Source organism: Bemisia tabaci, unplaced genomic scaffold (assembly GCF_918797505.1).
Source record: "Bemisia tabaci unplaced genomic scaffold, PGI_BMITA_v3".
In the NCBI taxonomy this organism is placed as follows: Eukaryota; Metazoa; Arthropoda; class Insecta; order Hemiptera; family Aleyrodidae; genus Bemisia; species Bemisia tabaci.
Window position 1 is genome coordinate 89,788 of NW_027311743.1, and position 13,361 is coordinate 103,148.

General features: G+C 37.9%; 1 protein-coding gene across 1 annotated transcript in view; it reads left to right on the forward strand.

Moving 5' to 3' along the window:
- The window catches only part of LOC109035981 (uncharacterized), a 52,150-nt gene extending 47,258 nt beyond the window's left edge, over positions 1–4,892 (forward strand). The window contains exon 12 of the mRNA XM_072305734.1: positions 594–4,892. Coding sequence (XP_072161835.1) covers positions 594–991 — 398 coding nt within the window. The 3' untranslated portion in view covers positions 992–4,892. The remainder of the gene's footprint in view (positions 1–593) is intronic.
- Positions 4,893–13,361: the final 8,469 nt, after the last annotated feature.

The window sequence follows — 13,361 nt, forward strand, 5'->3', positions numbered from 1 at the left end:
GTTAAATTGTTTGTTCCAATTTTTTTATTTTATTTCTATTTTTTTCAAAATAATGTATGTACCGCATTCCTGTGGCTTTTTTTTTGTATGGAAATATCATCGGTAGTCCTTTCTTTTGCATTTATTTATTTTGTGCTACTTTTAAATTATTCTAATCCTAATTTTTACTTTACTTTTATACTTTGTGTACGAACTTATTTTAGGTTGTTTGTTATTTTGCGTATATTTTTTGATTTTTCAGTATTGTTTGCTGTCAGGCTTATACCAGTATAATTTTTTAAATATAATGTCCCTTTATTTTTACACTCTTGCATTTTTATTTTTAATTTCTGCATGATTTGATGGCAAAGAGTTGCCGTATAATTTCCAAGATTCATAGTTGATTTTTGTTTTTTTTGTTTTTTTTTTTGGAACTATAGCTTTGTATGTTTGACAGGAATCTCATTGTTTGCCCACTTTTTCAACTCAAAGTAGACAGCAATATTATTATTTATCCTGAAAAAGAAGTCTTAGATTGCTTTATGAGTAAGCTTTCACTCTCATATTCCTACTTATGTACTTAATTTAATCTTTTGTTTTTTACATGCTGCCAGGATCTATATTAGCGGACAAAGACATCAAATCATCCCCAAAACATACAATATCACCTATTAAAAAAAGTGTAAACGGCTACGACTCAATACCTAGTAAAAAAGAGGAGACCTCTCCTTCTCGAGTTTCAGATTCAACATTAAAATGTGTAGACGACCCCTCGTTTGCTTTTGATGCCAATCAAACAAGTGAATCAAATAAGTTAGATGATACTGTTACCATCGGTGATACAAAAACTAATTCAACAGACATAAACTCGAAAACTGAGTCCATCCCTATTAGTGATTCCTCTTTATCAAGGGGTCAACAACCACTAGGGCATGATATAATGGACAGTGCACGAAATAGGTTTGAACAGTTTTGGGTCAAGAGTACCTCAGATGTAGAGAAAGAAAAATGATTGTTGTGTGCACTATACAATTTAAAAAAATTCTTCACAGCTGAAACAGTCAAATTCACCTTATCATTTCAATTTAATAATGTTTTTGTTATTGCGTGATGCCGTTGAAATTTTATACTTTGAATTTTTAATGAATTCTAGTCTTTCCCATTCTTTGTAAGTAAAAATCTTTCATCTAGCAGGTGAAACACTGAATCATGAATATTTTGCTTGACTGTTTAGAAAATCATTAGAATTAAAATGATTCATTTACCAATCATCAAAAGCATCATATCTGCCAATTATACTTCAGATATCATCCCTGTTGAGCTAATTGATGTAAAGTACACTTAGAAGCAGTCAAGAGGCTTGTCATTCCATTGTCGTACAAAGTTTTATCAACATTCATGAATGGGTTTTATCCATTGTACAAAACAATCAAAAAGAAATAGTTCACGGATGGTTGTAGTCACGACAACAGTCAATGTTTTATTTGTTGTACAAGGCTCAAAAGTCAAAGAAAATTGCATTATACTGAAGAATCCTTCGAGACTTATGAATATTACTGTTTTCTTTGTAAAGAGGGATAGTTCGGATAGTATCACCAGTGAATTATTTTTTTTTTTTTTTATTTTGTGTATGCAGAAACAAAAAAAGGGACATGAATCAACCTCTCCTCCAGTATTTGATTTACTTATCTCAACCTGAAATATGACTACAAAATCATGTCAGGGCTTTTAGGAAGTCTTGAGGTGATTCGACATTTGCCATTTTTTGTGTTATAGCGACATGTGATATATCGCATTAATTCGTTCCATAATTTCAGCTACTTGTCATTTTTTCAAATTCTGAGATTGCACTTCTGTTGCCATGAGATCAAAGAATTCATGTACTGAATTTGACGAAGAAATTCAACTTAATAAAGGCAGGGGTTTTTTTAGAGGAGAAACATCGCATTTGATATTGATATCGTAACTGTACTCGAATGCGATATTTTTCCTCTGAAAGAACCCTGCCTTTAATACATCGAATTTCTTTGTCAAATTAGGTACATGAATTCTTCAGTTTTGCGACAAGAGAAGTGCGATCTTAAAATTCGGAAAAAATTGTACAAGTAGCTGAAATTATGAAAGGAATTGATGTGATATATGGCACGTTGCTCTGACACAAAAAATAGCAACCGTCGAATCACCTTAACAAAAGACCCCGCACAGAGAATAAAAAAATTCAGTGCCGCCTAATTTTTTTATTTGATATAGCGTTCTTAATGACCCTCTGAGGTGGATGAGCTTTTGAATTCAAACTTTGAATGCACTAATGTTGAGGAAAGTGGATCTGCAGTGTTTGTTCAGCATTCTTACACAAGGTTTCTTATGGAGGTGTAAGAACACTGCCTTTTACATGTGTAGAGGCTGCCCCTCACGCTGCTATCATTCAGGGGAATAGGACTCTTTTTGTCTATCGTATCTTCTTGACCAGCACAGAAACAAAAGCTCTCCTAGATCACTAATTATCCATCAGACATTCCAACATTTCTACTCGATAATGCATGTGAGAATGCAGAAAAATGCCCTGCTTTTCTCTACATTTGCACTAAAAATATTTGATTTTAAAACCTTATTGCGTTCAGGAGGTTGTGAAGGACATCATATTAAATAGTAACAAAATTATTCATCAAATTCTTTGGTTTTTTGTGTAGGGTGTTTCTAAAGTGATGAAAGACGCTGAAAAATGGTCCACCTGTATCTCTTTTGAACTCAAAAATGATGTGCCTATGTAATTGTTTTAATTAGTTGCCATCAGAGATAATTTCCGATATCTAATATCCACTTTGCACAGTTTATTTTTATGCAAAATTCTAGCCTTTTTTAAAATTAAATGCAGGGAGCGAACGTCCAGCATAACAATTTATTTTTGCAGTTCCTAACATTTCAAGCTGTATGCCTTGTTATCAGATAATTTAAGGGTATCTTACTTATTCATATCGTTCTTGATCCATTAAAGTTTGATAGTTTAGTATTTTAAACTTAAGTAAAATAAGCAGGACAAATCTTTCAATTTTTGATTTTCATACACCTAACCTGTTTTACTGAACGGATGAATTACGGTCAAAACTATAATGTTCCCCTAAATCAAAGAATCAAAGTTATCAATAAATCGGAAAAGCTACCCAAACTGCAGATTAAGTTTAAGTAAGTTTCATGAAAGCCAGCTGAATAGGATACCAATAGAAATATAAGGGAGTTGTATGCGCTACTTTTGGGGCTGTCCCAGGAATAATTTCCAGCATGAAAAGACAAAATTGGCCAGTAAGATTAGGTTGGTTCAGAAGTGAAAGACAACGCATCACCTAATGTTCGTCCTCAGGGATTGAAAGTATGGATGAAAAGTAATAAGTTAACTTATAAAAATTGTGAACAATGAAATTTCTTTCTTTTTCCAAATTTTTTAAATTTTTTCTCTGTAAAAAAAAGTTAAGACTTTTATACGTTAATTCTATCAACTAAACTTAAGCCCCTAGGTATCATGTTAAATTCACAAGACTTGACAGGTATAACATGTCACAACAGGAATAAAAATAATTCGGTTTTCTTTTCGTATCAGATACCTACCTAGCTGTTAAATGACCACACTTTTTACTATCCTCTGACAATTAGTGTAACTGTTAAGTTACCTACAGAAAAAGAGAAAAAAAGGCCTTTCAGATCAGCTCTTGACTGTCAGATGGCCCTCTTTACTAACTAATTTTCTCCTGTTAATTCGCTTTCATCCCAAATCTGTTCATTATTATCCATAAATTTGTCTGAAACTGATATCATTAAATGTAGTGCTCACACCTGCTTGATAAATGGTAACTTTACACCTCCAGTGAAAGATTTATTAAAGTTGAGATGTCTCAAAGACTCAGTTGCAGTCCCGAACTTTTATTGCTTCCTTCATGGATTTTTCTCAAATTATTAAACATAGTTGCTTTTGTTTTCTCTGTGTCTCTGCTGTACTCACGATGTAATCAACATATTTCGTTATTTTCTTTTCCAACCTGAATACATATATTCTTATTTAGAGGTACAAATCAACTGTTCATCTTTGAAACTTTGTGAACTAGAAAGTTTTTGACAAGATGAGCATGATAGGATCTCATTTGATGTAAAATGAATCAATCTGATGTCGTGCCTACCTAAATTTTGTCTTGCTTGCCATAAAAGCTACTCCAGAAACTGATTGCTGTGCTTGGGCATCCTCTAAATTATTTTCTCTAAAGTTGTCAGATGAATTCAGTCTTCAAAAAGAAACTGTCACTCAATATCCCACACACATCACCATTCTTATCTTGGTATGAAATAAAATTTCTTGAAAACAGATTATTTTAAACTAAAAATACATCTAAATAGGTTTTGTTTCTTTTTTTTTTATTTTTTAAATTTTTTTTTTATTTTTAAAAAATTGATTTAGTAACACATTAAAGCCTTTTGTCATTGCATCAACAATTTTAGAGTATGTGATCTTGAAGTATTTATACATTTCATAGTTTGCTCAAATTAAAGTAAGCTGGTGATGGACAAACGCATAGGTACCCAGCTTGGCTACCTATCAGCATTGATGACCCCTGTTCTCATTGCTCAACCCGACTCGTAGGTACTAATTTTTTTTAACAATTTTGTCCCTTGCCAAATGTCAAGCACATATATCAAAGTTCCACATTTCCTTTCCATTTTTTTATATTTATTATTGATTGGAACCTTCGGCTTCTTATTAAGATCTATCGCTTTCGTTTTTCCAATGAGACTTGGAGATGTATACCTGCTATTTTAATCGTGACCAAATAGGTAACCTGTAAAAAAGTGGTCACTCCCAGACCAAAATTTGTTCTGGGACTAGTTCAAATTGATATTTAGAAAAATAAATATATCTGCGTTCTCAAGTTGTTTTTAATAATTCCTTTGTATACTTAATCTCAACCAATCAGATTGACAGATCCCTGTGGTGGGTAGACGTTGCAGAGCGCTCTTGTGCGTCCTAAAAGTGACTAATACGCACGAACCTACTTAATCATGAATAATATTTCATTTCAAGGTGCCCAGTTACCTTTTTCATTTAACATTGGATTTTATGAATTTTAATTAGTTAGATACCGAAACTGAGAATTTAAATGGTCAATACATTATTAAATCTGCTCAAACGGAATGTTTATTTTGACTGCGTAAGCTCCTTTGCTTCAAAAATTTTAATTTTATGTCGTAGTAACGTGTGAGATCTACTTTCCAAGTGTTCATTTAAAATGACCCTGGTAAAAATTGGCAGTAGAATCTATGTTCTAAAATACCATAAACCTACGGCCGGCTGTAAGATTTCCAATAGCTTCTATAGTCGCCTACGCAATTTCTTATAGCCTTTTATAGCCGATGGCGATTAAGCAACTCACAGCCAGGCGATAAAGTGTATGCTAAACGTAACTAATTACGAATGCTAGGACTTAGTGAGTTTTGGACCACTGCTCTCTTTTTGGGCCGTCGCTACTGCAGTTTTGACCGTTAAGGCCGTAGTTTAAGGGCGCTAAAGCCAGGATTGTATTTCGCAAAAAGAAAGTTTTGCAGAATAATTAAAAATAAAGAAGCAGGAATAATTTAACTAATTAATAAAAGGAACTCAAATCGACAATATAATGGAAACAACTTTGGAAAATCTCGTTATGTAAATACATAAGATTCGTAAACGCCTTCAATTGAAGCGTGATACCTCACGCGTTCCGGGGAGTTCAAATAGTTGTATCCCTGCGCCTTAGCAAGGCGATGGAAGCTTAAAATTGAAGTAGCGTCCCCGCGTTGTTTTTCGATTTTCCTGTGCCGCTACTGCAGTTTCGACCGTTAAGGCCGTAGTTTAAGGGCGCGAAAGCCAGGATTGTATTTCGCAAAAAGATAATTGTTGCAGAATAATTAAAAATTAAGAGCAGGATAATTTAACTACGCGTTGTTTTTCGGTTTTCCTGTGCGCTACATGTAGTTTCGACGTTAGGGCCGTAGTTTAAGGACGCTAAAGCCAGGGTTGTATTTCGCAAATGGATAGTTTTTGCAGAATAATTAAAAATTAAAGAGCAGGAGTATTTTAACTAAATAATAAAATGAACTCAAATCTAGAATATAATGCAAAAAATTTGGAAAATCTCGTCATGTAAATACAGAAGATTCGAAAACGCCTTCAATTGAAGCGTGATACCTCACGCGTTCCGGAGAGTTCAAATAGTTGTATCCCTGCGCCTTAGCAAGGCGATGGAAGTTTAATATTGAAGTAGCGTCCCCGCTTGTTTTTTGGCTTTCCTGTGCAGACTACTGTAGTTTCGACCGTTAGGGCCGTAGTTTAAGGACGCTAAAGCCAGGGTTGTATTTCGCAAATGGATAGTTTTTGCAGAATAATTAAAAATAAAGAGCAGGAATATTTTAACTAATAATAAAAGGAACTCAAATCTACAATTAATGCAAACAACTTTGGAAAATCTCGTCATGTAAATACATAAGATTCGTAAACGCCTTCAATTGAAGCGTGATACCTCACGCGTTCCGGGGAGTTCAAATAGTTGTATCCCTGCGCCTTAGCAAGGCGATGGAAGCTTAATATTGAAGTAGCGTCCCGGTTTGGCTTTTCGGCTTTCCTGTGCCGCTACTGCAGTTTCGACCGTTAAGGCCGGAGTTTAAGGGCGCTAAAGCCAGGATTGTATTTCGCAGAAAGATAAATTATTTAGACTAATTAAAAATAAGAAGCAGGAATAATTTAACTAATTAACAAAAGGAACTCAAATCGACATTATTCGATCAAATCGACAATCGACTTTCGATTCTGTACCAACAATTTGCAATATTCTCGCACTCCATGAAATTGAAAGAGAAGCAACCAGCAAAACTTTGAAGTTGAAACATGTTTTAACTCAAGTGCAACTAGTTCCAACAATGATAGCTCCTTCGGGGGAAAGAGTAGACAATCTGCACGTCAATCCATTAGTTGCAATAATCAAACGATTTTGTTGCAAGTTGTTGCAACCTCTGCTACTTAGGAAGGGGGGGGGGGGTCGTTAGCCCTGCCAGGGGAAGCCAATCCCCCCCCCCTCCATGACTAAATATGGAACGCACGGATCAAAGACAAGTCAAATGCCTCAAAAATTTGTGAAAATAATTGAACTGAATAGCAACTTCATTACACTCGAACACTTTGTAATTGGACTGCATTTTGCAATTTGGAACTATAAATCTGGCCCTTCTGGAAAAACACTTATGTGCATAGGGAAACTAATGGCACATACGTTTTTTTTAAACCGGCTAGCATTATAGTTCCAAATTGCAAAATGTAGTCCAATTGTCTCTCCCGACGACTACATTTTACTGGCAAGCATTTTTGCAGGCAATGAACTTAAGTAGCGCTCCTACTTGACGAAACGTGTTTCGTTCACTCATCGCATAGTTTCATGGTGCAGTACACTGCCGTGCTAAGGAAGAACGCCGTATGAGCCTTCAAACGTTGCCGAGTTTCCTCCGATAAAAACCAAAATTACTGGGAGGGGAGGATCGTGAATAGTATTCACTCAAATTTTCAGACAATTTTGTACAAAACTTAATCAAAAATATCTGAAAATTTCAAGGAAAAATATGCATAAATTTTGTAAAAAATACAGGTTTCATCAAGGGAAATTTGGTAACTCCCGAATGTGTTCATACGGCGTTCTTCCCTAGCACGGCAGTACAGCAGCCCTAGGTATAAAAACATGTTTTAATGTATTGATTTGCGAAGTCCCAAATATTTTGTCACATTTTCGAAGGAGGACAGAAGAACATTACTGCCGTGCCAAGGATTCTTCCGCCGCGCCGTATGAACATCCGAGAGTTGCCAAATTTCCTTTGGAAAAATGTTTATTTTTGAGGGAAGTTATGAATATTTTTCATTGAAATTCTCAGGAACTTGGATCAAAATCCGCACCAAATTCTCTGAAAAATTGGAAGACAAATAATAATGAGTTTACCAGGGAATTCGTGTTTTATCAAAGAAAATTGGCAACGCCTGAAGGTTCATACGGCGTTCTTCCTTAATACGGCAGATTATTCCCTAGGATTTCTAGGTAAGTACTGATTTTGTTTTGTGATAGCAGGGCCGGATTTACCTACTTGCCGCCCATGGGCCGCCTGTATTTTTCCGCCCCCTTCTCATTCGTTTTGAAACATCAATAGATCGTATTCGATAGTGGTTCGATGTATCGTTTCGTTCAAAACAATAGAATGTAACCTCAAACAAAAATTTTAGGATTTAATTTGGGAAAGCTGAAAATGAGAAAATTCCTAACAATTTCACTTTTTATTGCCATTGGGTACTCGAGAGAATAAAAATTCGATCACTTAAGACCCGTGTTACCTCAGATTTCTAAGTTGACTTTTGAGGCTGTGTTTACATATTGAACCAATCGATATCAATATAATCTCTCTTGTTGTGATCGAATATGATCTATAAAAACCATCAAGTGAACGTGCTGGTGGGGGAGGGATGCATGAGACGCGTTTTACTCGTGTACGGCACATTTTTTCTGAAAGCCTTGTCAACGCTAACAAAATTTCACGGGACTTTGCGCGAAAGATGAGTTCCGTAAACCCATCCCTGTTTGGACAAGGCCTCCCAATTTATAAGAAACGAACGAAAAAATTATGAAAGAACAAAATGTGGTAATAATTTTAACTTCCGTCGTGCGTCGCCGCGCCGCACCGACCGTACTGTTCGGCGCAATGCGAGAAGTATTCATGCAGTCTTGTAGGCGCTATGCGTTTCCCGCGACCGCTGCTGCCCGCACTGTGTTTGGCGCAATGCGAGAAGTATTCATGCAGTCTTGTAGGCGCTATGCGTTTCCCGCGACCGCTGCTGCCCGCACTGTGTTTGGCGCAATGCGAGAAGTATTCATGCAGTCTTGTAGGCGCTATGCGTTTCCCGCCGACCGCTGCTGCCCGCACTGTGTTTGGCGCAATGCGAGAAGTAGTCATGCAGTCTTGTAGGCGCTATGCGTTTCCCGCCGACCGCTGCTGCCGCACTGTGTTTGGCGCAATGCGAGAAGTAGTCATGCAGTCTTGTAGGCGCTATGCGTTTCCGCCGACCGCTGCTGCCGCACTGTGTTTGGCGCAATGCGAGAAGTAGTCATGCAGTCTTGTAGGCGCTATGCGTTTCCCGCCGACCGCTGCTGCCCGCACTGTGTTTGGCGCAATGCGAGAAGTAGTCATGCAGTCTTGTAGGCGCTATGCGTTTCCCGCCGACCGCTGCTGCCCGCACTGTGTTTGGCGCAATGCGAGAAGTAGTCATGCAGTCTTGTAGGCGCTATGCGTTTCCCGCCGACCGCTGCTGCCCGCACTGTGTTTGGCGCAATGCGAGAAGTAGTCATGCAGTCTTGTAGGCGCTATGCGTTTCCCGCCGACCGCTGCTGCCCGCACTGTGTTTGGCGCAATGGCGCAATGCGAGAAGTATTCATGCAGTCTTGTAGGCACTATGCGTTTCATGCCGACTGCCGCGCCGCGCCGAGGGCCTCTCCTTTTCACCTCAGTCCTCGTCATCATTGCTCTCTGCGCCGCTCCGCTCCAGGTCGAATTGCGTGTTTGGTTTCTCTCTTAACTCGACTAATAAAGGTGTTATTTCCGGTATCACCGAAAGTCGACACAATTAGAAATTACTATACTTTTAGTCTCAGGAAATGAGAGATTTTGTTACCTTTTTTCGTTTGTAATTTATTTTCTGAATTCGATATTTTTCTCTCTTTTTTTGATACCTACATTCAAAAGGATTGCAAAATGATTTGCCGCCCCCCTAATGTTTTGCCGCCATGGGCCGCGGCCCATGTAGCCACCGCATTACTCCAGCCCTGTGCAACAGTATCAATAACAAAAAGGCTCATTCGTTTTTCTATAGGAAACAGAACATCGATGGAGTTCGAAAGGTTGCAGTTGAGGAACTTGCGTGTTCTTCAAACTTTACCATTGCGTCAAGCCGATGTGTGTTTATCAAGGAGTTCCCTGCTGACTTCAAACGATAACTATTCAAACACGCCCGTCGTGAGGTTGCTTATCCTCAATTTTGAAGGCGACGATCCACGCCTGTAGAAACTGATTGTGAGCTTTTCTCAGCAAATAACGTAGAAATTATTTATTCACCTCTCTAGCAGTACCTAATGAAAACAGCTGAAGATGGCCGATGAAAACAGCTTTGAAAAGTCGGGAAAAATCACTGTAATTTCTTTTAATACGCAGGGTTTTCATGTTCACATTTCGTAAAACCGAGAATGCTGAATCTCTGTAAGCTTCTCCATATCTCTTTCACCGTCTACATAGGTTGTCCTAATAGTAATGCACTGATCTACTTTTAAAGGGAACGGAAAAAGTTAAAAAAAATCGGTGTACATATTTGTGTAAACGGAGTAAAAATCAATAAAATGGGACCTTGTTGAGCTCTTTTGGTCAAAAATTGACCGAGATATGACGTTTATCCCGCGGCATGTTGAGAGACCGCCAGAATTTTAGGGGTACTTTTTGCGAAGAATAGAATGAGCCAGCAACATGCCTCTGTCTAAACAATTGTCCTTGTACACTTCTTTCATTTCTTTATACCTACGTATATTTAACGACAATCCGCGCCAAAAACAATAGCGGATGAAGCAATCTTGTTCTTTTTTGCCGCTGCGTTTGCACTCAACATCGCGAAAAAGAAGAGCAAAATTGAACTATTTCTGTCAAACGGAACTATGTGCATTATGACGTGAGCCCTGTTATGCACATTTTCTTATGGGTCTCAGGGCTCATGTTTTAATGTAAATAGTTCCGTTTGATAGAAATACGTCCTATTAATCACATGGCAGACCAGCCGACCCGGTTGCAATGATTTTTTCCCACGTATCTGTGGCAACCGGGCGCTTCGTGACGTCAAATTTCAGGTTTAAGAGGGTATTTTTCGACAGATTTTTGTGGAAATTGGTGTCTGAAGGTACGTTTCGACGGGAAACTCGAATTTTTTTATCAGATTTTCAGAATTTCAAAATCCAAGATGGCGGTTGTAACCTAAAATGCTAAGCCAGCCCCTGTTCGATCGATTTTCGTGAAATTCGGTTAGCAGTGATCGCGATAAATTGCGATTTAATTGGAGAATGTATCGCGATTTTATCGACGTCGCGATTTATTGCAATATTATCGGGAGAAAAATCGCGATAAATTGCAACAAAATCGCGATATTATCGAACGCGATTTTATAGAGATAAAATTGCAATAAATTGCAATTTTTCATTAACGCATGAATGACGCATATGAAAGATGTTTCTATTCCGCCGCCGCCGTTTTTACCGAGATCCGTTGGTAACTTAACCATCTCATTTTTTTTTATCAATTATTAGTATAATGTTACAAAGACAGACTGGTAAGCTTACCTGAAAACCGGTATTTTTACTGATTTTTTCAGGTAAGAATACCACTTTTATTGGTAATCAATCCCCGGTAACTTTACCATTTTATCTCGGTAATTCTACCACAGTCGATAAAAACTATTGGCGTTTTTCCCAAGGTCCATCGGTAACTTTGCCATCTCACTATTATTGGTAATTTTACAGAGACAGAATGATGAGATTACCAATAGAACCTTATTTTACCAACCGTATTTCAAGGTATGAAATAAAATACAGAGGAGGGAAAATTAAAAAAAAAAAAAAAAAAAAAAAAAAAAAAAAAAAAAAAAAAAATCCAATGAAAAATCGGTGTCAGTCAACGCAAAGACATAAGTTGTGAGGTTGCGAAGCGCCGATCCATGTATAAGAGGCTTCAATTCGCACACGCAAGTCATATAGCGGTCATAGCATAGTGACAATGTGCTGGCCTTCCACCGTAGCGATTGGGGTTCGAATCCCCGCGGAGGCTCCGGGGATTTTACGCTCGTCTTCGTCAAAGGACCTGACGGCTGAACCTAACGGCAATCGGCTGACAACTTTAACCCCTTTTTTTTGGCGATTTTATCAATCGCTAGGATCATCAACATCTGAGCGATCATCCTCGATCTTATCGCGATAAAATCGCAATTTTTTCGGGCCGATAAAATCGCAATAAAATCGCGAAAAGATCGAGGATAATCGCTCAAATGTTGATGATCCTAGCGATTTTATCGCCGATAAAATCGAGGATAATCGCGACTTTATCGGCGATAAAATCGCGATTTTTCCGTTGAAAAATGGGGGGGGGGATTTTTCGACGGGAACCTCGAATTTTTGGTCATATTTTTAAAATTCTAATATTCAAGATGGCGTCCGTGGCCGAAGTGGCGAAGATGTTATCTTCTCATTATCATTATTATTATTTTAAAAGTTTAAAGTATTATGTTAAAAGTCAAAAGTAATACTTTTTAAAGTATTAAAAGCTCGCGGAGCGAGTCCAAGTCATCGCGAGCGAGGAACGGATTCAGGCTCTACACGCGAGCTAATCACGGTTAGTATCGTATATGAACGTCTTTTTAATTGTAATCATAATGATGAAAAAAAGTCTTCGGACTTTGAACTTTGTTAGGAGAGGAAATTTGCAGACAATTAGCTTCAAACATACTCTTGACTGATTTTTCACCACTACTGACTTGGTTGCTTCTCATATTAATCAGTCTTTTGAATCTTAGACGTGCCTTGCAAAAGCATTGCTTTTGCCCGGCTCTGATTTCTTTGGTGGAGAGAGGATTTTGACCACGATGTTGAAAACGCCTGTATAGTGCAATTACTCGTGCTCAGTGGATTTGCGGGTTTCATCCGGCATTATATTGAAGGCAGTCTGGTTTCCGCATGCTCAATATTATAAAATGATCTCGCCGAAAATTCGTTATGTACTGGTTTATTTCAAGTTTAGTGGGAACAAGGCATAGGTCACATGAGGATTGAACCGTCAAAAAACAGACTTGTTCCTCCATAGCTATCAACGTCTTTTTACACTAAAGAATAATAATGATGAGAAAAAAATGCTCTCGACTTTGAAGTTTTGTTAGCCGAGAAAAATAGCAGATAATCAGCTAGCAACATACTCCCGACTGATTTTTTCTCCAAAATTTGACTTGGTTGCTTTTTATATTATTCAGTCTTTTGAATCCTGATCGTGCTATGCAAGAACATTGCTTGTGCCCTTCTCTAAGTCCTTTGGTGGGGAGAGGATTTTACAGGATTCTGAGCGTCAAACGAAGGAAGCGCATCTCTTAATGATTTCCTCGGTGAGCTGGAAGGAGATGACAGATACGATCTCGAGGGTATTTTTTTTGCGGATCTCGAAGGCCTCTTGAAGGACCATTTCAAGTTGCTAATGGAGAAAGCAATTCTTGAACCAACAAGATTTCCTCTGAGAATTGCTTCGGTTCTGAGTCGTGCCGGGTC